This window comes from Wyeomyia smithii, chromosome 3 (assembly GCF_029784165.1).
Source record: "Wyeomyia smithii strain HCP4-BCI-WySm-NY-G18 chromosome 3, ASM2978416v1, whole genome shotgun sequence".
NCBI classification, from domain to species: domain Eukaryota; kingdom Metazoa; phylum Arthropoda; class Insecta; order Diptera; family Culicidae; genus Wyeomyia; species Wyeomyia smithii.
This window is the reverse complement of record NC_073696.1, coordinates 133545086-133569290: the sequence shown is the minus strand read 5'-3', so window position 1 is coordinate 133569290 and position 24205 is coordinate 133545086. Positions and strand designations below refer to the sequence as shown.

The window sequence follows — 24205 nt, the reverse complement described above, 5'->3', positions numbered from 1 at the left end:
TCAAATCAATCTCCTAAGATATACACGGAGGAAAAACTAACTGGTTTGTTTTCAACATATTTTTGGTTGATGTATAAACGAAAAAATATTGTTGCTTCAAATTAGGATTGTATGATTACAAATTATTATTCTAGTTTGAAACTAATCTAATCAGCCGTTTCAAATTAAGTGCACAGTTTTTGTTGAATCGACATTGAATGTTTATTGTTATTACCTAAGAATTTGTTTATTTTGAATTGAAATTAATTTTGATTCAACAATAAAACGGTGTTTTTCAATCTGTTGTAAATAATATCTTTTTTCAGATTAAAATAAACCGTCATTGTTGTTTGTTTTCACTTGGCTTTGTAAGTTACCGATACTAAAATACTCGATATCTTGAAAAAAAATCGATACCAAAATTTACGATCTTAGTATCGTCCATCTCTATCTGTCATAACTCAACGTGTTTTTCCGGTTTTTCCTGTCTTTTCACAGCGACTTGTGGTGAGTGTATAAAAATCCTGCCCGGGCTCAATACGACGTAATTTTGCTGGTGTTATTGGTAACTCTAGTGCGTACCGTTTAACTACACGGATAAAACCAGATATCGACATCATCAGTGGGGTAAGTTTTTTTTTCTCTGCGAGCTTGTTTCTTTTTCTCAAAACATCTACTGTTCTGCAGTTACGCAGTCTTGCACAATGTCAGAATTGTTTCCATCGGATGTTCCAAAACATGATGATATCAGTAACAATCAGAATCTTGACATAGAATATTTGGATGCCGATTCGCGATTCGTTCACTGGGCTGACAATGAAATTATACAATTGCTACAGTCGTCCAAAGTATCAACGGAAGTTGTTCAGAAGTTCGTGGGTAAGAGTTTGTAAAAGCATTGTTCCTACAAAAACTTACTAAAATTTTATTACAGTCAACGAATACAGTATTTATAATATAGAGAAGCATAAATCTAATGTAGCAAACATAAACGTTTTGCACAACAGATCAAACATTACGGAATATTCACGTATGTGCAATTATTACAATGTCAATATAGATATGGAAGATGTAATGATTAGGATATGAATAAATATTTTGAAAATTGCACGATGAAAATTTTTAATATGAAAAATGTTGAGAAATAAAAATAAGCAAAACTTTGTTCAAAATAATCAAAAATTTTGGTTATTATAACAAAAAAATGTCAATTATAAACAACAAAATTGATTATTTCCAACCAAATTTTGTTTTCTTAAAAAAACGCTTTGGTTAAAACTACCATAGTTTTTATTTGTAGTTAACGGTGGTCAAAAATATAAACTTTTTTTTGTTTGGATCAACCATGTATTTTGTTGAAACAATCTGCACTTGCTAGTTTATGATAAAACGAATAATTTATTTATTTCAAACAACCGCTATGGTGATGTTACCCAAAAGTTTGTTTGTCGCTGTTTGAAACTAAGAATCTGTTTGAGTTAACATGAAATTTGGTTGTTTTTACCAATTTTTTTTCTCCGTGTAGTTTGAATGAAAGTAAAATAAAAGTGAAAAAGTAAGTCGAATCCCGTAATGTGTTACTATTCACAAAACTACGAAAATATCAGAAATGTAAAATTGTTATGCTCGACTCGCACTGAATCAAAAAATGAGTTTTTTTTTTCGCAGGAAAATATTTGCAAATGTTGTAGGAACAACGATTTATTATTTAAAAAAAATCAAATGATATCGCTTAGAAATCTGATTGAAACAAATTAAAAAAATCATGGTTTTCCATTTTTCATGTGATTTCCTCAAATAACTTCCCTAACCTTAACAAACATTTCATTGTAAAAAAATCACAGATCATAGCTTTAAATTTTGATTTAAAGGCAAGTTCAAGATTGAAAATCATGAGTTTGCATGTTTCACGTAGTTTTGTGAATAATAACTTGAGTTTTAGTTATCAGATACCTGTTATTTTTCCTCAAATGGCTTTCCTGAACATTAACGAAAACTTTGATGAAAAAAGAATCATGGCATATGATTGAATTTTGATTTCGATTTAGAGACGATTTGAGTATAAAAAGTCATAATTATGCATGTTTTACGGAGTTTGAGGATAATATCTCAAATTTTAGTATTTCGATACCTATTATTTTTCCTGAAATGTTTTTCCTGAAAATCAACTAACATTTCAATGAAAAAAGAATCACATGTAACCGCTTTGAATTTTGATTTAGAGACGAAATAAGCATAAGATGTCATAATTTTGCATGTTTTACGTAGTTTTGTGAATAATATCTCAAGTTTTAGTGATCAGATACAAAAAATTTTTCTTCAAATATCGTTTCTAGACAATGACAAACATTTTAATAAAAAAAAGAATCATATGTCATCGCTTTAAATTTTGATTTCGAGGCAAATTCAGCACAAAAAGTCATAATTGTGCATGTTTTTACGTAGTTACTGTACACCTCAGAGACGAAGGGAATAATATCAATAAGATCAAGCGTTACGGAATTCCATTTTTATATAGTAGATTATAATATCAAAATCATGACTCTACAGCAACACTGCTTTACAGTGAAAAGTAACATCGTTGTATTCTCTACGTGACGATTGCGTTATCGGATTCAGTCAATCAGCAGCCGGTTCGCAATTGGTTGCATGTAACGGTGACCAGCTGTCGTGTCTTGTCTTAGGTTTGAACTACCCCAGAAATACATGATTATCACAGTCGAATCTCGCACAGGATTCCGCAGTTATAGGCGATGGGTATCGATACTAGTGATATCGAAGCGTTTGACAAAAATATTGTATTATATAGACAAAGATACTTCATTATGACTGCTACCTTGGTAGGTTAATAAGAAATCACTCCAGCAATGCTAAGTGCTTGATGATATATAATAAATTCATAAAGTACACTTGAAACCGTAAGGTTTGATATCGATTCAATGACAATTGAAAATGTATCGATACTCAGTATCACCCAATCAATCATGTAACACTTAAGCCTGTATTAGGAACCATTCAAATATTACATAACGCGGTATCTGGAAATTTTCAATACCCACCCACCCCCATGTAACGCAATTTTACATGTTTGCCACATGCAGTATAACGCTCCGCTGAATACCCCCCCACCCCCTAGAGCGTTATGTATTATTTGAATGATCCCTTACACTCTTTGACCAATGGTCAAATATTTGACCTTCTGACATAATAGTCAAATTTATTTGACATTATGGTTGTTGTTTGCCCGTGTTTGCCCCGTGTAAAAATTAGAGAGTGACAAACAATCATCTTTGACCAAATTTTCATCTGTCAAAAAGTGGCAAATGTTTGACGCTTAGTCAAGGAGTGTATTACAGCCTTTAAGTCTCTAATACACTCTTTGACCAATCGTCAAATATTTGTCACTTTTCGACAGACAAAAATTTGGTCAAAGAGAATTGATCGTCACTCTCCTATTCTTACATGGGGTAAACAAGGGCAAACAACAAAAAGGATGTCGAATAAATATGACCATTGTGTTAGAAGGTCAAATATTTGACCATTATACCCCAGGGGCCTATAAACGTCAACATTTTGCCTACCAATCATAAATTCATCACGGCGGTAATATTTCATTTCAAATGCTTACAAAACTTATCTTATCCATTGAAAGTGCACATTATACTGAAAACAAATGTTGAGTTCTTGTTTTTTTTTCGCATCTAACACGACATTTACTCGAGAATAAGTTTACCGACAAAATGGGTCGTTTACTCTATTTCACTTGTTTTAGGGCAAACCAACCAAAAAGTGGGTACCAGAAACGCTGGTACCAGAATCAATGAGTGGTAGATTGAAAATGTGATGAAATGTTGACAGACACAAGAGCCCCCTGTTATACTCCGTTCACACTACACCGCATATCACCTGATATCAGGCGATTCGTGCAAACACACGCAAACAAAACAAACAATGAATCAGACAAAACCATAACTGCGCTACTGAGGTGTCAGTTTGAGAGAGCGAAATAAGAAATTAGGCAATGAATGATTATCACAGAAATCTAAATAGTCATGCAAGGGGCATTTTTTTTTGTGCTTTGCGTAATAATGTTCCCTCGACATGAAAATGAGTACTTTTTGTTTTTCGTGCAAGCAGCTTTAGGGATGCCACATATCAAATTTGTTCGTAAAATTATTATATTAATTTTGACAATAATACAATAACTTATTATAATAATTGGTATACACAAAATATATTTTTTTGCAAAAACATACAGCAAACCATTAACTAATCAGATATTTTCCCAAATTCAAAATAGAAAAGAAAAAGCAGCATCTCTTACTGCGGTTACTGATTAGTTTGTTTATTTCTATCTAGAATATGTCAATCATTTTAATATCACCTAGTATAGTCAAACATTCAATGTTTCCTAGCAAAAATAGCAGAGGGTTGTTACAGTTATACGTTTTATTGTTATTAATTGTGTAGACTTGCTCAACATAGAGTACACCTTGACGAATAATGGCAAAGTGAGTAATATCTGTATATAAATTTGTAATATGCAATTTGTTTCCCCTTAAATATCTTCTGAGAAATATGTTCACCTTATCAATATGTAAATTTATCCATAGGAAGTTGAGTTTATTTATTTTTCGTTGTTTTCTGTTTGATATCTCAAGGCGAGTGCTAAAGACGAAATTTCGCAAAATCGACTATGTGATTATCTATCCGGTCGAAACAAGGCATATATTGAAAACTCAAACTGAAAAAATACAAATCTATTGCTGAGAAAAGAAACAATCAATTCATAGTTGTGTATTTTATATTGAAATTTTTTCGTGGACTCATATGAATTATATATTTATATTTATGTATTGCACCTTGCTAATATCTTACAAAAAATATTGTTGTTTTGATATAAGTTTCACCAAATATTTCAATTTTCAGGGAAATGATGATTGTTTTTGTTTATGACACAGTTAAAAATGATGAATTTGAAGACCCTGTAAAGTCTGTTATTTACTTCCATCCTCCATGGGTATCGGAGACTCAAAAACTACTTTTATGTGGTCAATTAATGGTAAGTTTGGTAATATGTTTCGAACATGATTTTTCATTAGGTATGTTTTAATTTGAATGAGTCGCTAAATGTATATTGGATAAAACGTACAGTAACATTTTTCAGATTAAACTGCAGTATACATTGTAATCTAGGAGTTCCATAATCAATTTTTTTGTTGTGATTTGAAACACTGCGGCAATTATTTTGGTCTTTCGACACTCTCCTAACTTTTTTAGGCCAAGACATTAAAATTTCGAACTGCATATTCAATCCAGAACTGTTGTGTGGGTGAAAAAGGATGTATTGAACTTCACGGAAAATATTGTTTCATTTGAATTTCCATGCAAAATTTGATTAAATGATTGAATGAAAAACATTCATGAAAGATTATTAAAATCATAGTTTTAACAATATTTTTAAAAATATGCGTAGTATCGTTTATTTTGCGACTATGTTGTTTTTGAAGTAGAATACTTCTCTCAGGAAGTTCGGCTACATTGGGATGTGAAATGAAAATCTAAAACCGAAAAAAGTGAAAAATTTGTCCAATTTCAAATGCTAATAAATCCGTTAGTATTCGATGGATTTCCTTCGTTCTTGCAGCAATAGATTGGAAAATCTTCTAAGATTCTTCCCAAAATAAGATAATTGTAATTTTATTATTCACACTATTCTGCCGTGAGATGACAATGTGACGTAGATCCAAGTGATCAGTTTTTCAGTACGGCCCAAAAACGAATGAATCTCTGGTCACTTTTGTATTGACATGGGTGCCTACGTCACTTTGTTTTTTTTTTGATTTCATGCAACGTACGAATAAGGCCGTTACAAATTTTATTTTCATTTTATGTCACCCCCCCCCCCTTCCCCCCCTCTTCGAAAATCTTGAATATTGGAAGGGGAATAAAAAAAAGCTCAAACCGTTTTGTTCATTTCCTTGGTTTTACGACAGCATAAATGCTTAATTTAGCAACAAACAAGTCAGGTGACAGCAAGAGTGTCGTCGAAAGGCAAGCGAAATGAATGATAATAATAATAAAGTGTTATTTTTTACCATTTATTTGAGTGCAAGTTACAAACGTCATAACTTGCACACAAACTTTGATCAAAGATTGTTCCATCCGTCACGACAGCAACAATAAGAACGCGAATACATAGACAAGGCAAATTGAGTACATACATCCCTCTCTACCTAGCAGCTTGATGGGTGAGCACCGATTCATCGATGCTATTCCCATTCTTTCTATGTACGACCATTGAAGTGTTCAGTTCGTAGTTCGCGCGATCAAATTTAAATTTAAAGTTAATAAAGATAGTTTGCTAAGTGTTAATCACGTGTATTCCATCGATCGATCAACCGTATACAGTCCACTCTGAACTAATCCGGCCAGGGAATCGTGAACAAACTTTGAGTGTCACGGGTTTCACGTTTCTAACCCACGTCTTATGGTCCATTGATGTGGAACATAAATTGGTCCTTCGAGCCGGATCATAGCACAGTGAATGAAAAGTGACTCAAAGGATCGGTATCCAGTTCATATAAGGTTTCCTTCCAAGAAGGAATCATTCCAAGAACACGTGATAAAACAGCAGATCGAAAAGTACAGCCGTCGCGAAGTACAGTCGTCGCGTGCGCGTCGCGAGGTGAAATTGCGAGTCGATACAAGCGAGAACGTGTTCAAGGACGTTTTGCTGCGCGTGTGCTACGTTGCCGTTTTTGTGTGAAAGAGAGTCTCGATACGAACACTGTGTGAGAAAAGAACATCGAACAAAAAAGTAGTAAAGTGAGAAGTTTCGAAATGCCGCTAGAACATTCACCAGTAAGAAATATGCTAGAAAATCAAAACCAAGTGGACCAACTGCAAGAAGGTCAGAATGTTCCACTTCTGAGTCGAAGCCGAAACAGTAATACTCCAACCGGACAACATTCAAGGTCCAATTCGTCCGCTTCATTTCACGGATTCAATTGGGAGGAGGGAATGGAGCTGGAGTCGATGCGAAAATTGAAGGGCTTGTTCCGGCAGAGAGGACAGATCGAACAGAAGCTAGTGAGGATTCAGTTGACTTTGCAGACGCAGAGTAGTATGACGTTAGCCCAGTTGCAGTGCGCGGAGAAGAAACTAGTTGTAATCTACAGCGAGTTTAGCCACTTCCATAGTGAAATCATGGCCTTGATTCCTGATGAAGCATCGGATGAGCAAGATGAAATTTACTGCACTTTTGAGGATCGTCATACCGAGTTGTCGAATCACATCCAGGAAAGAATCAATGCTGCTACTCAAATGCAAACCGTGAGTTCATCTGTTTCCCCACAGGTTATTATTCAGCAGCAGCCGTTGAAAGCACCTATTCCTACATTTGACGGTAATTATGCTAATTGGCCAAAATTCAAGGCGATTTTCCAAGACCTGATGGCACAGTCCGGGGACTCAGAGTCATTAAAACTGTACCACCTAGACAAAGCATTGATTGGATCCGCAGCAGGTATATTAGATGCAAAAATAATCAACGAGGGTAATTATAAGCAAGCGTGGAAGGTGCTAACAGACCGTTACGAAAACACACGTGTAATCGTTGAGTCACACATTCAAGGATTGCTTACCCTAAGAAAAAGCAACATTCAAAGAATTGGATGGCTTGCTAACTGAAGCAACCGGTCATGTTGAAGGCCTACGGTACCAAAAACAACAGTTAACGGGTATCTCCGAGCACATCGTGGTGCATCTTATCGTCAGTGCCTTGGATAATTCGACCCGCATGGCTTGGGAACGTATCCAGCAAAGAGGTGTGCTCCCAAAATACGAACAAACAATCTCCTTTCTCAAAACCAGTTGTCAAGTGCTGGAGCAGTGTGAATCGTCGCAAGCTTTCTCCCTACGAACCGCCGTAAAATCATAGTTTTCACCAGTCAACAACAAAATGCCATCGCTCAAGACTAACGCAGTTACTTCAAGTTCCAGCAAGTCTTCAGGTTCCTGCCACTTTTGTGGAGGTTCACATCTTAACTTCCAATGTGAGGAATTCAAGCAGCTGACAGCAACTCAAAGGGCAGAAAAGGTTCGAGCAAAAGGTTTGTGCTTCAACTGCCTCCGGAAGGGACATCAGTCCAAACAGTGCACGTCTAACAACACGTGTCGAAAATGCAGCCGCAAACATCATACCATTCTCCACGATGATGCTGAAAGGAACAGCAGTCAGGATTCAAAGGCCGACATTGCCGCGCCAAAGCAACCTGTCGCGAATAATCAACCAACTGTTGTTCAACCTTCTGTTTCGGTGGTGGATAAACCAGTATCCACTACATGCTCAAGCAATCACGTTTCAACATCAAAGACCGTCTTGCTGTTGACTTCTGTCGTTCAAGCCATTGATGAACATAACCAGTCCCACCCTTGTCGAGTCCTACTTGACAGTGGGTCTCAAGTTAACTTCGTCACCGAGAAAATGGCAACCCGCCTCGGTTGTTCTAGAATGCCAGCAAATGTATCAATCACTGGAATCAATGCCCTGAGAAGTCTAGCTCGTGATAAGGTGTTCGTTAAATTCCAATCGAGCTACGGAGACTTTCAAGCCAACATCGAGTGTCTGGTTACAACCAAGGTAACTGGAACTATTCCTAACCGAACGATTGATTTCAGCTCCTGGGAACTTCCTGAAGGCATTCAACTCGCCGATCCACATTTCTTCCAGCCAGAAAAGGTTGACATGTTAATCGGGGGAGAATTGTTCTTTGATCTTCTTAAGCCCGATCAAATAAGTCTTGGTGACAATTTACCACAACTTCGAGAAACTCATCTTGGATGGGTGGTAGCTGGAGTAATAAACGAGCCGTACATTTCGAATGCGGCTATTCAACACGTCAACCATGCTTCGATCAATTCCATCGAGGAAATGATGCATCAATTTTGGAAGGTGGAGGAAGTACCAAACGCATCTCCATTTTCATCCGAACAGCTGTCCTGTGAAGCCCATTTCCTGTCGACATACAAGCGCGATGCAACGGGTAGGTTTGTTGTAAAACTACCGTTTAAAGAAAACCTCAACCGGTTGGATAATTGCCGTTCTTTGGCACTCAAGCGATTCCTTATGTTAGAAAAACGATTGGAGCGTAATCCCGAGCTGAGGCAGCAATACAACGATTTCATAAGGGAGTATGAAGACCTCGGCCATTGCAGAGAAGTTAAGGAAGCTGAGGATCCAGGTAATATGGATACGTACTATCTGCCGCATCATGCAGTATTACGACCGTCAAGCTTAACCACGAAGTGCCGCGTCTTATTCGATGCTAGTGCCAAAATGGACCCATCAAAACTATCGCTCAATGAGGTTCTTCAAGTAGGACCAGTTGTACAGAATGGCATATTCTCTATTACGCTGCGATTCCGTGAGTACGCTTATGCATTTTCAAGCGATATAGAAAAAATGTACCGGCAAGTGTTCGTTGCGCCGGAAGAACGCCGATTCCTCCGATGCTTTTGGAGGTCCGACCCGTCACATCCATTAAGGGTTCTCGAGCTTAATACCGTTACTTACGGAACAGCTTGTGCGCCATACCAAGCAACAAGGTGTTTGGTACAACTTGCCAAGGAAGAAGGTTCCGAGTTTCCCATCGGCTCTCGAATCTTGACTGAGGACTTTTACGTTGACGATGCGCTTTCTGGCGCTAACACGTTGGAAGAAGCTCTCGAAAGCCAACGTCAATTAAAAGAACTGCTAACCAGAGGTGGTTTCCATATTCACAAATGGTGCTCCAATTCGGCAGAGTTTCTAGAGCACATTCCACCAGCCGACCGAGAAAGGAAGGTTCCTTTTCATGAGTACGGAGCAAATGAAGTAATAAAGGTGCTTGGATTGTTGTGGGATCCTGACGGCGACGTCCTCATGATAGCCAATTCGCCGAAATGTTCTTTTCCGGATGATGAGCTAGCCACGAAACGAATGATTTATTCCGAGGTGGCAAAATTGTTCGATCCACTCGGACTGTTTGCACCAGTAATTGTCATGGCCAAACTCTTGGTACAGCAGCTTTGGAAAATATCAGCTGGATGGGACGATCCCATCGACGAAACCATCCGCGAAAATTGGGCTACTCTGCGCGCATCCCTTCCAGACATTGGACGCATTCACGTTCCAAGGTGTGTTATGTTCCCGAATGCGATTGCATATGAGTTGCATGGTTTTTCCGATGCATCGAACGTGGCGTACGGTGCATGCGTCTACTTGAGAAGTATTTTCACCAATGGATCCGCCAACCTACGTCTTCTATGCAGCAAGTCAAAGGTTGCCCCATTAGACGATGTCTCCATTCCTCGTAAAGAGCTCTGTGCCGCTCAGCTGCTTTCGAAATTGATCAGCCAGGTCGTTCCCGCGCTTCAAATGAACTTTCGAGAAGTTGTTCTCTGGTCGGACAGCACCATTGTTCTGGCATGGCTGAAGAAACCGTTAGATCAACTTCAGACGTTCGTAAGGAATCGGATTGCTTTGATACGAAAGGATTAGTATCGATGGAGTTATGTTTGCTCGGCCAATAATCCCGCCGATATCGTTTCTCGAGGAAAGCTGCCAGAAGATTTAAAACAAAATATTCTCTGGTGGAGCGGTCCAAGGTTCCTGTGTGAAGTAGAATATGACGTTGAAGACACCGAAGAGATTTTGGAGAATCTTCCCGAACTGAAAGTCCACGTCATAACCGTGTCAGCTCACGATTCGTTTCCATTCTTCGGAAAATTCAGTTCTTTTCGGAAAATCCAGCGCACCATGTGCTACGTTCTACGGTTTATTCGAAATTGCAAACGGCCAAAGTCTAATCGTGTGAAGCAAGTACATCTTTCCATCGAAGAACTACGTGAAGCATCCGAAGCAATCGTCAAGGCGATTCAACAAGCACATCTTGGGGACGAAATTAAGCGAGTGATTTCCAACCAAACATGCAAGCGTCTTGGTAACCTGCGTCCAGTGTATGAAAACGGTTTACTACGAGTTGGAGGGCGATTAGATCGCTCAGTACTGCCGTTTGCTGCAAAACATCAGTTAATACTTCCCGATAAAGATCCTGTAACGAAAAAACTCATTAGAACTTTGCATATGGAGCATCTTCACGTCGGCCAGGCCGGTTTGATCAGCATCATTCGTCAAAGGTACTGGCTTTTAAATGCTAAATCAACTGTGCGACAAGTAACACGATCGTGCGTTACATGTTTCCGAACAAAACCCGTTGAAACCAAACAGCTAATGGGAAATCTCCCTACCTCGAGAATTGTGCCATCACCACCGTTCGCAGTTACTGGCGTCGATTATGCCGGTCCATTCATGGTGAGGCAAGGTTCTTATCGTCCGAAGCTTGTTAAGTCCTACGTCGCAGTTTACGTATGTATGGCGACAAAGGCTGTACATTTAGAGATTGTGTCCGATTTAACAACGGATGCCTTCTTGGCGTCTTTGAAACGGTTCATTAGTCGGAGAGGAATGGTACAGCAAATTCACTCTGACAATGCGACCAACTTTCATGGAGCAAGCAACCAACTGCACGAGTTGTACCGACAGTTTCAGAATCAACAAGAGGTGAAGAAAATCCAGCAGTTTTGTGAAGTTCGCGAGATACAGTGGCATTTCATCCCACCAGACGCACCAGAGTTCGGTGGTCTCTGGGAAGCGGCGGTCAAGGCGATGAAAACTCACCTGAAGCGAGTCGTAGGGAATGCAAACCTCACTTACGAAGAAATGGCAACCATTCTAGCCGAAATAGAAGCCATTTTAAATTCTCGTCCGTTGTTCAGTTTGTCCAACGATCCTGCCGATCCACAGGTAATAACACCAGCTCATTACCTCATAGGTCGACCGTTGTCTGCACCAGCTGAGCCATCTTTAGAAGACACCAAGGTGAACCGACTCGATAGATGGCAACACCTCCAGCTCATGCGTGAGCATTTTTGGCGAGCGTGGTCAAGGGACTACCTTAATTCTCTCCAACCACGTAAGAAGAATACCAGAGCAACGTCGAACGTTCGACCTGGCATGGTCGTTCTTCTCCACGATAAGACGCAACCTCCGCTCAGCTGGAAACTGGGCAGAATCACCGGAGTGTATCCTGGTGACGACGGCTTAGTGCGAGCCATTGACGTATTTTCCAACGGAGCAACATACCGTCGTCCAATCAACAAGGTCTCGATAATTCCAATCGAGGACAACGTCTGCTCTGCCCCGGTCCTTTTTGTTGATACGAAGTTTCAACCCGGGGGGAGAATGTTCCATCCGTCACGACAGCAACAATAAGAACGCGAATACATAGACAAGGCAAATTGAGTACATACATCCCTCTCTACCTAGCAGCTTGATGGGTGAGCACCGATTCATCGATGCTATTCCCATTCTTTCTATGTACGACCATTGAAGTGTTCAGTTCGTAGTTCGCGCGATCAAATTTAAATTTAAAGTTAATAAAGATAGTTTGCTAAGTGTTAATCACGTGTATTCCATCGATCGATCAACCGTATACAGTCCACTCTAAACTAATCCGGCCAGGGAATCGTGAACAAACTTTGAGTGTCACGGGTTTCACGTTTCTAGCCTACGTCTTATGGTCCATTGATGTGGAACAAAGATATTTCTTTTTTTTTGTCTCGGTGTTATTTATTTTTTGCCACCCCCTCTGCTAACTTTGATAACCTTGGACATAAAAGGATTCAAAATTTGTATCGGCCTAAGTAACAACAAAAAGGAAGATACCAAAGATAGGTCTTCGAATAATGAACAAATTGGCATGAAAAACCCATATTTGGAAAAATGGCTCTTACGTCACTTTGTCATCTCACGGCAGTATTGTACTATTGAAAATAGTCAAGCCTTGTCAAAACGAAAAATTCGACCTCTGATTGGTCGTTATATGCTTGCTTCCCCAGCACGGTCGACAGGATCATATACCTTGCAATCAGGGGCGGACGAAGGCTGATTTGAGCTGCAGGCGAAGACTGATTCTGCCAACCCCCCCCCCCCCCAAATTTTTATTTTATATGAAACGCATTTTCTATAGACTCGAAAATTTGATTAGACAGCATGTGTTGTGTTAACAATTTTTTAACGTTTCCGACATATCAATTTCTTGAAACACCTGTCTTTCTATCGATATTATCGCCAAGCCACACAAACGTTCTTGCGACATGGTCGATCGTAGTTACGTCTTTATAAGTTCTAATTTTGAGAAACTTCTCTCGCCACTTGTTACTTACTTAATTTACTTTTAAGGCGACAGACCAATTATCAATCCAGTGCCGAATCCAGAATACGTCGCCATGTCACTCGGTCTTGGGCTGCTATACTCCAATCGCCCCTAACACCTATTTCGCGTGCATTCTCGTCGACAGCACACATCCAACGAGTGCGGGGTCTACCCCGAAGTCGACGACCTCTATCGGGATTCCTGCTAAATATAGCCTTCGCTTGACGCTTATCCGGCATTCTCGCTACATGCTCAGCCCACTGAAGCCTGCCGTGTTTTATCCGCTTGACTATATCCGCCGACTTCTATGCCTGGTACACTTCATGGTTCATGCGTCTGCGCCAAACACCATTTTCTAGTTTGCCGCCAAGGATTGAACGCAAAATCCTACGCTCAAAAACACCAAGAGCTCACCGATCGGCCTCTTTCAGCGTCCATGATTCATGGCCGTAGAGAGCCACCGGAAGAATCAGTGTTTTATAGAGTGCAAGTTTAGTACGGATTTGCAGACTGCGGGACCTTAGCTGGTTACGTAGTCCGTAAAAGGCCCTGTTTGCGGCTGCTATCCGCCTCTTTATCTCACGGCTAACCTCGTTGTCACATGTCACTAATGTTCACAGGTAAATAAATTCGTCGACTACTTCAAATATTTCCCCATCTAGCACCACCGCAGCACCAACCTCCGACGGACTACAACGCACTCTGCCAGCCACCATGTATTTCGTTTAGGCAGAGTTTATGACAAGCCCCAATCTCGCAGCTTCTTGCCTGAGAGGTCCGAAGGCCTCTTCCACTGCTCTACGATTAATACCAATAATGTCGATATCATCCGCAAAACCTAGAAGCATGTGCGATTTCGTAATGATGGTGCCGCTTCTCTGCACACCAGCCCTCCGTATAGCACCTTCCAATGCGATGTTGAACAATAAGTTCGACAACCCATCACCCTGCTTCAAACCATCTAACGTCACGAAAGGGTCCGATATCTCACCGGTTATCCTGACGCTTGATGTAAAACCTTCAAGGGTGGCACGTATCAGCCTAATCAGCTTTGTTGGGAAGCCATGTTCGAGCATGATCCGCCATAACTCATTTCTCTTAACTGAATCGTACGCTGCCCTGAAGTCTATGAACAGATGGTGCGTCTGCAAGTTGAATTCTCGAAATTTTATCGAGGATTTGTCGCAAGGTAAACATTTGGTCCGTCGTGGAGCGTCCCCCTCGAAAACCGCATTGGTACTCGCCAACAAAGGTCTCCTGCAACGGCCTCAGTCTGTGGAACAGGATGCGGGAGAGAATTTTGTACACGGTATTGAGAAGAGTTATGCCCCGATAATTGCTACAGTCCAGGCGATGACCTTTTTTTGTAGATCGGGCATATGAGACCCTCCAACCAGTCCGAGGGCAATTCTTCATCAGACCACACTCTCAGTATGATCCGATGGATGGCACGATACAGCTGTTCGCTCCCGACTTTGAAGAGTTCGGCGGGAATGCCGTCCTTCCCAGCTGCCTTGCAGTTTCTCAGCTCTTCCACTGCTTTCTTCACCTCGTCCATGGATGGTGGATCCACAGCTTGATCATTATCCTCAATAGTCATCCTGCTCCTTTCGACTCCACTGTTTCCCTCACCGTTCAACAGCACACTGAAGTGTTCCTTCCAACGCCTGGCCACCTCTGTTTTATCGGTTATCAGGTTCCCCTCCCTATCGTTGCACATGACAGGAGCTGACACGTTTCGATTCCCAATTCTGTTGACCTTCTTGTAGAAGCTCCTCGCATCGTGCCTGGAGAAGCAACCTTCCGCCTCCGCAAGAAGACGCTCCCAATGCTGTCGTTTTTTCCGGCGATGGAGTCTCTTTTCAGCGGCTCTAGCATCTCGATATCTACCCACGCTCTGACGAGTCACAGCCGTGGCCAACATGTGACCCCTGGCGCGGTTATTCTCCTCCGTCACTCGCTGGCACTCAGCGTCAAACCACTCATTGGACGCAGCTGCCGCAGTTGTACCCAACACTTCTCGCGCTGTAGTGCTGATCGAACTGTGGATGTGTCTCCTGCGCTTTCATTGTATGTCTTTTCCAGGAGCTCAAAGAACACCACTTGTTACACTAATGGGTAAAGTGAGTAAAATTCTCAAAGATACAAAAACATTTGAAAAAGTATCAATCAGTTGATTTTTTGTGATGTAGTTTAACGCATTCATTGGAGTCGTCTCAGCTGGCAATAAGGTGATAAACTAACAAGTTCTTGGTGCATTTCATGTCCATCGATGTCACACTCTTTCTTGTGTGTGAGGATTTTCTGTAAATGTAGACAACTTTTCTCTAACTGATCTGTACTACAACCCATTAAACTGTGAATATCATACAAGAAGCTGAAATTGTCACTGTGATTTTTCATTAACTGGAATCGATCATCGAACGATGCAATAGCTACATCCAATACAGAATAGAAGAAATTCACTTTGAAAGAGAGTTTTTTCGATGTAATTGGTTCATCTGACTGTTCGTATGCAAACTGTTTTTTTATCATTCTCGGCCGAATTCGTGTTTCTGTTTGAAACTCCGGATTTACTTCTAAAGCATCAGTAATGACGCTATTCAAACCTTCATTTCTCATATTTTTCAAAAAGTTTTAAACGCTGCCTATCAAGTCTATAGTGTTTTCGAGACTGCTATTTATTTTTTGAAGGTACTTACTCACTAAATTGATTTTGAACAAAATTGAATGCCAAGCTACTAAACTGCATAAGAATTTGATTTTTTTAATTTTTTTTGCTAGGCTTTTTGCAGTATTTCTTGCAAACGCATCTTGCTTCAGATCCTCGATTGCTTCATATAGGGCATAATAAATTTCTCCTATATTAAACCTCATGGGAGTGACAGCATCAATTCGACTTTCCCAACGCGTTCCACTCAGAGGCTTTACCGTAAGAGAAGTAATGTGTTTTTTGAACGATGAGTTGAAGCAGAAAAGAAGTTGAAAATTTCTTGCACGACACTGAAAAAGTCTACTGCATCAAAACATGACTTGGCACCATCGCTAACAACAAGATTGGTTGCTGCATGGAACGGATTGATTTTTACAAAAATTGATTTTTACAAAAAAAGTTTAAGATAATTAGTTCAAGAGATTATGACAGATCTCGACGTTTCATGCATTTATAAGACCATTTTTTTCAATATCGATCATTTTACGAACTACCTGTGCATTTTTATCGGCCGAAAAAGTGAAATTTTGACCGCTTCGAGGCACCACTTTTCGAAGTCCGACTGAGCTGAAATTTTGCAAGAAGACTGTGGCATGTGGAGTGTTAGTACAACGTTAGTACATGAAAATGTGGATGGTCGCGTCGCACGTGAATAGAAATCCTGCTAGAGAGAGAAAAAATTTCCTCGTCGCTTAAAAAATAAGCACACGCATTAGCCAGGCGACCGCCTGTTTCGCCTACGCGTTAATCCGCCCCTGCTTACAATTGAAAACATGCTGTTTGGCCTATATAAGAGCCTGTTTCAGTCGGAGCCGCTCATAATAGTTCCAGACAGCGACAACAGCAGTCGTCCTTCCTTAGCAGCAGCACTAGCCCGGTGGTGAGTCACCACGTCTCAGGAGCAGCGCGGTTTTTCTCAGCGTGTGTCGCCAGACAGCCATTATTCCCCCCGTGTTGGGGCAGCATGAAGATTGCCATCAGGAAATCCAATTTTGAACATCAAAATGCTTTTTTCAAGGCAAATAAACAAGTCATTGAAAGTTAATAATTTTTGTCAACGCAAGCAAGCATTCTGTGTTGCATCCTAGCAATTTAAATCTGTCGCACCCGTCGAATTTACTGAATGTGAAATAGCTTCCACAGTGCATGTTGTCCGTGTATCCTAATTCCCACAATGTTATGGCAGGTCAAAAGTTGTAATCAGCAACCGATTTTGAACCGCAAAATGCTTTTTTCAAGGCAAATAAACAAATAATTGAAGGTTAATAATTTTCTGGCATCAACACAAGCAGACATTCTGTGCGGGATGCAATCAAATTCTGTTGTAGTTGTCTAATTTTTACTTTTACTTTATTTATTTAGTTCTGGAAAGCTTTTCAGTGTTTATTTTCCCCCGGAATACTTTATTTGCACTGCCAGTGATAACGCAAAGATGTGATCGGCATCAGACATTGAATTAAACAACAAATTGTCTTTTTCAGGATGAAATAAAAACCTAATTGAAGAGTTAATATTTTCTCTTAAATCAATTTACACATTCAAGAAATTTGGAACAGATATATATTTGGTTTCATCTCCGTGTCTCAGAACGTACTGAATTATCTTTTCCTTCAGTCATGAGCACAACATCCGAAAAGCTTTCATTATCAGCATAGAAAATAATTTTTCGCATAATTAAAATTCAAAAATTATCAAGTCCAAATCATGACAAGCAACTATATTATTGAGAATGGTCAATCCTTGTTGAAGCGATTCGATTGATCTGATTAGTCGTTAATATGATTGCTTCCCAAGCACGTTCGACAGAATCATAGACCTTGCCATTTCAAATTTGCTATTTGTCTGTATAGAAGTAAGGATGGGAATTATCGACTGAAATGGCTATCGATAGTTATTGATGATTTCCTACTACTATCGATAGGTTTTTCATCCTTATATAAGAGCCTGTTTCAGTCGAAGCCGCTCATAATAGTTCTAGACAGCGACAACAGCAGTCTTCCCTTAGCAGCAGCAGGCCGCGGATAGCGGCCACAGCTGTGGCATGGCAATAGATAGTGCACTAGTTGCAGCGGATCTCAGCATCGATAGCAGCTGGGCCAGCTGATGCAGGGACAGCGGATACCAATAGCAGCGTATAGCGGCCAAAACATTAGCATGGCTACGAATAGCGTAGCAGTTGCAGCGGGTTTAGCATCGATAGCAGCTGATGCAGTGAGGCACTTTAGTGAAATGCAGTCTCTGTGCGATAGCGGGCACTAGTGAATGCATTCAATGAGAAGTTTACTCATTTTCACAACACATGAGCCGTCTATTTTAGAGTGTTAAATCAGCTTTTACTATTTATTTTATCACAAGAAATATTTTATTCGCACTGTCAGTGATTACGCCAAGATATGATCGGTATCTTATCAGATATTGAATTGAACAACAAATCAAAAAATGACTGACACGCAAGCAGCCGGGTTTTCTTGTAAAAGTATTCTACTTCATCCTTGCGGTCGTGGCTTTGCACACAATCCTCCTGTGATTTTTTTTATTAAAATAGTTTTTTCCCTGTTGTGCAAATGTAAACAAAGAGTATTCAGAATTTTTTTAGTACTCGATGAGACCTTTCTTAGCATATGTTAGTATATGAAATTGGTGTATCCTACACAAAGTTACAATAGGTTCAAAATTATGGTGTCGCGTTACGAAAATTTTATGTGTTTTTATGAAATTACCGAAAACGAGATTTTGAGCTTTTGTCAGTGTATATTAATAACACTTTAGGCGTCGTACACAAATTACGTAACGCTAAAATTCTAGATTTCAGACCCCCTCCCCCCCTATGTAACGATAAGTAACGTTTGACATGACTCCCTCCCCTAAAATCACGTAACGCTGATCAGCCTGACCCCCCTCCAAAATTTTCAATTTCGAGCAAACATCACAGTTACGTAACTGTCTCTACTAACCCCCCCCCCTCCCCCCTACGTAACAATAAGTAACGCTGATTCGAACCCCCTTCCTTCTCTTCATGCGTTACGTAATTTGTGTACGACGCCTTATGGAATCATACTGTATGATAGTCATCTGCAACGAGTTATATCCACCTTGAAGTGAAGACTTTGCTTACATTTTCAATGCTAATGAAACCCCATGGGGAATTGCCAGAATGGTTTTCAGATAACATTAAAAATATAAAAATGTCTCTTGTGCTTGAACTGCCGCTCTTCGCATATCCTTTTCGTGGGAATCTGTTTAAAATCATCTAAAGCTTTTTCAAAGTATGGAAAATCAAAACCCGTTTGTGTTGTCCCATGTCGAAAATATTCGCATGACAGTCACGTTCATTTAATTGATCTTGGGGGGTTAACTGATGTCCTAAAGTGTCCTTTTTTGAACCATACTATGCAATGGAAATGCTTATTAGGCTGATACAAATTTTGGATAGTTGTTATAGCATAGCATAGCATAGCAAAAGGGATTGCACACATCGTAGGTGGCTATACAATGATCAGCTTAGGAAAAATACAGTGATAATAATAACTTCACAAATACATCATCTGTTGTCACCGGAAAGAAACTTGGGATTAGTATCCTTCTTACAGATGATGTGAGTTGCAAACTAAGCCTCTCATTGGATACCTGGCTACGTCCTTACAATCGCCGGGGAAAGCAAGTAGGAATGTTAGTTCAACGTCTACTTAAGAAGGTGCAGGGAACCCATACTACTTTCATATACGTTACAGGAATCAGGGTGTTGTGTAAGTAGGAAAGGTAATATGCCAAGGATCTCTATTTTGACAAGATAGAGTGATGTGAACATGTTTAAGAATATTTTGATATATGGAAACTTAGGTAACTTAGCTTCGTGATCACCTTCGTCTACTATCACACATCCTTTCATACTCTCGACTCACGTAATAAATGCATTCACTCGTCTCACACACAGTCATTATTACTCACTGCGACGATGTATGTGAGCGCGACGGGTATTCTTGTATTGGTGTTGTCGGACTCGCTTCAGTAAAATTTCTCTGCTGGCACAGGTCAAGTGTGGCGCCTCTCGTGCCCCTCTTTACGACACCAGCCTCACTGCTGAGCAATTTACCGCACGGCCGTGTCTGCCGTACACAGCAATTGGGATGATAGAACATATGACCGGAACCACATGAAGCCGCTCACCATTTACGGAACCTCACATTCGCCATTCGTCCTCCATTCCCCAGACAGCAGCAATCCAACGACGCACCGGAACCAAACTCTCTGCACGACATCACAAATTTTGGATAGTTGTTATGTCCACAAATGAGCCGTTGCGGAACAGAGTGGTCTATGTGCCATCGAGCAAATTGTTCAGGAGATGCAATTTTCGAAAAATCCCTGAATAAAATTCTGTTCAGAATGGCCATTCTGTTTCGGACGAAATTTCAACACGATATAAATCAGCTTTGAAGTTCGATTTTCCGAATTTTTTTTAATCTCCCAACTTCAGCTTCCTGAGTAGATGCGCTTCATGCAAAAAACTCATTTTCGAAAAAAATGGTCTTTAGACCACTCTGTTCCGCAACGGCTCAAATAACACTGAGAAAAAAAAGGAATAGCTTTCATAAAAAAATGTGTGCAAGTTACGACGTTTGTAACTTGCATGCAAAAGTGTGTTGAAAAATATCACATTATTATCATTATTATTCATTTGGCTTGCTTTTTTATGACACTTTCACTGTCACTGGACTTGTTTGTTGCTAAATTCAGCATATACGCTGTCGAAAAGTCAATAATATTAACAAAACGGCTTGAACTTTTTTTCTTCTTCCAATTTTCAACATTTTTGCAGGGAAGGGGGGGGGTGACATGAAATGAAAATGAAGTTTGTATCGGCCTTGCTCTGACTTAAACTCTAATCATACTCATTTTACACAATAAATTTAATAATTTACTTGCATGTCGCTATTTGCATATTGCTTACTCGTTTTATTACAATGTTTGGAACTTCTCCCTTCTCTTTAAATTGCGTACGTAATTTTTAAACAAACCTATACTACCCTCTTGTTATACATTTCTCTTAAAACCATCTCCCCGCGGAGAAATCAGTTTTTACCTCGAAAAAAGACCGACAAACTCACATTACTCCAGTTGTGATGCATAATGAAGATCGATTTGTTCTCTAACCATATATAATAGTTTCATCGTTCATAGTTTCAAGTATAGTTGACGAATTGTAATTAAAGCTTAGATGTCTGGTGATACAATATGGCATCAACCGCGGGGAAAAGGGTAATAAATCATTGATAATTATGACAAAAAATGGGAAAAGTAAGGTATCGGACTATTTCGGTAGTAACTTTCTTCGACGGGTTGTGCATTAGAATGCTGTAGAAAACCTGCCAAAGAGAACTGCTGCCGAAGTTGTCGGATACCCTGAAGCAACCAGGGTGGTACCTTACCTTACCTTACCTTACCAGTCAGCTCCAGGCCGAAGTGTCCCTTGCTGTTCGAAGAAGTCGTCTCCATTCAACTCGGTCCATGGCTGCAGCTCGCCAGCCATGTCGTTTGCGGAGGCCCCGCAGGTCGTCTTCCACTTGATCGAGCCACCTTGCTCACTGCGCGCCCCGTCGCCTTGTTCCAGTCGGGTTGTTATCAAGAACCATTTTCACCGGGTTGTCGTCCGACATCCTAACGACATGCCCAGCCCACCGTAGTCTCCCGATTTTCGCCGTTCGAACGATGAGTGGTTCTCCCAGCAGCTGATGCAACTCGTGGTTCATCCGCCTCCGCCATGATCCATCTTCCATCTGCACTCCACCACAGATGGTACGCAACACCTTTCGTTCGAAAACCCAAGGGCGCGTTGGTCCTCCACGAGCATAGTCCAGGTTTCGTGGCCGTAGAGGACTATCGGTCTGATCAGTGTTTTGTAGATGGTTAACTTCGTGCGGCGGAGCGTCCTCCGGAGTCCAAAGGCAACAACAACAAAGGCAAAGGTAACCAGGGTTCAGGAATTTAATTTTTCGATCAGGGAAATCAGGGAATATCAGGGAATTTTCACAGCCATCAGGGAAAATTTCAGAGGCTTGCGATTTTTTTACGGAGTTAGTTCTGAATTGGATTTATTTCAGTGCATTCGATGTGTACGCTCACCAGCAACCCTACAACAACACTCAATAATAATTAGGTTACTTATTTTGCTTTTTCCGACGCGTAAACGAAAGTACCAATCAATGCCAAATGAGTTGAAAATGTGAAAAAAATAATCGATCATTTTTTAATTGACTGAAACTATACACTCGTACTTGGCTCAGGGGTCGATAAATGACCTTCAAACTCTTCTTACTCGGAAACCACATGCACATTTTGCACAAACTCTATTGTAAATCAAAGATCGATCTGTTCTCCAACCGTTTTGTATAGTTCCATCGTTAAAAAATTTCAAGTATATTAGTTAAACTGCAATCAAAGTTTATATTTCAGTTGAATTCCCCCGGGGAATGGAGCATTGTAGCACGGGAACTTTTTGTTGCACAGTAAAACTTTCTGAGAATGGGGGACTGAAGATACCTTGTGCAGGGCTCGTAACGGTTAGACAATGCAAAAGTAGTGACTTTAGTGACCAAAATCTCAAGAAACAGTGACTTTAAATTTTTTGAAAAGTATCCAAATAAATAGGTACTAACAAGTCATCAAGTAGTGCGCGCATTTATGCTAATTACTACGTTCTGCCTTTCTCTTAGAAAGGTATAGCAATCACTGCAAAAGCCGAAGATATAAAAGTGCGTGTTTGTTGTGTGTGTTTGTGCGTGTTTGTGTGTGCAACTTTGCAATCTTACTCAATTTTCTCATAGACGGCTGGACCGATTTTATAAAAAACATAATAAAAAGAAACTTATTCCGAAGACTACTTAAACTCACTCACTTTTTTCAGAGAGGGCTGAACCGATTTCCACAAAATTAGTGTCAAATAAAAGTTCTAGCTGCCTCCTAATACCCTATTGAATTTCACTGTAATCGGACTGTAACTTCGTCTGTAATGTAACAAAAAGTGAAAATCACGAAACTTCATTATGTCAGAATCTAACACAACTGATTTGAACAATATTTTTATCAGATGATAGGACTAGTTAAGCGTTAACTGATGAATTATAATGAATGACAACGGTTCAAAAGTTGTGAAAAGAAAGTCATAGGGTAGGGAACATATTCTAATACTTTAGGAACCGCCTGTGTATTCAGACGAAATACTCGAAATGTGTTGGGTGAAACTCAAACAGTAGTATATCAATCTGTTCTCTATCGTTTTCTCTGTCAGAACTTGTTTTCAGATTGTAAAACTAAGTTAGCAAACTTTAACAATCATCAATCAAAGTTACCAATCGAGGGACACTATTCCAATCATCCCGAACCTATTTTAAGCAGTTTCCATCTGTTTTTCAGTCGTTTTTTTTTCCAGCACCCGGTGGCTCCTGAATGGCTGCAATATAGGTCGATTTATTTCAATTTCAATTGTTCACAGATTTCTTGGTGATTAACGGCATTTCTTATATTCGTAAGACAGCTAGACAATCAAAGTTTTCGTTTCCATCATTGAAATTGTCGATATTGATCAAAATGAAGGAGTTTGAGGCCTGTTTTCTTCGACTGATTAAAATAGGCGCTACTGCTTAAGCCGTTCCCTACCCTATTTAAAATAGAAAAAAATCCTACTATAATAACCGAATCTAAGATGATATGTAATTGAGTCTATATATAATCGAGTTCAACCTAAATGTGAGTACAGTGACGTTTCCATTATACCACAAGAAATCGAGTCATATATTTGGAACATATTTATTTGCATGTGTTAATATATGCTCGTATGAGTTCGAATGTTATGTTTAAAATGTTCGGTATAGTTGCAATGTTGGCTGCCAAAAATGTTTTATTTAGAGTGGAAAATGAATCCAGCAAATATTATCAAGGTGTATTTTTTTCTCAAAATTATATTTCAACAATTTTAACAAATAATAAGTTCGAATGAGAAAGGCTGAGACTGAGGCTGGGTCTCACTGCTAGGTGGATTAATTTGTTTGTTTGTTTGTTTTTTTTTTTGTAAAAAACAGTGCTTAGACGAGATTTTTAAACATTTCTATTAAAGTTCTCGAGAAATTCTCAGAAATTGTTTCAAAATAAATAATTTGCCAAATTATGAAAAAATTCCAAAAATACTCAAATATTAAAGCCGGATAAGAAACCAGCAGAGCGGGGGCCTAGTGTGGTTGGTAACGTCTCCGCCAAC

The 24205-nt window shown here is 39.9% G+C and overlaps 1 protein-coding gene and 1 long non-coding RNA gene across 4 annotated transcripts in view; both read left to right on the top strand.

The window, feature by feature from the left end:
- The first annotated feature begins 474 nt into the window (after positions 1-474).
- Positions 475-1046, top strand: LOC129731189 (uncharacterized). Its single transcript, XR_008728981.1, has 3 exons — positions 475-606; positions 667-858; positions 914-1046. It is a non-coding gene; the product is annotated as an uncharacterized LOC129731189 (long non-coding RNA).
- Positions 1047-4169: 3123 nt separating this feature from the next.
- Positions 4170-24205, top strand: part of LOC129731185 (uncharacterized) — a 131898-nt gene continuing 111862 nt past the window's right edge. For all 3 annotated transcript variants that reach the window (XM_055690999.1, XM_055690997.1, XM_055690996.1), the window contains exons 1-2: positions 4170-4490; positions 4909-5041. In XM_055690999.1, the coding sequence (XP_055546974.1) occupies positions 4483-4490; positions 4909-5041 (141 nt within the window). In that variant the 5' untranslated portion in view covers positions 4170-4482. The remainder of the gene's footprint in view (positions 4491-4908; positions 5042-24205) is intronic.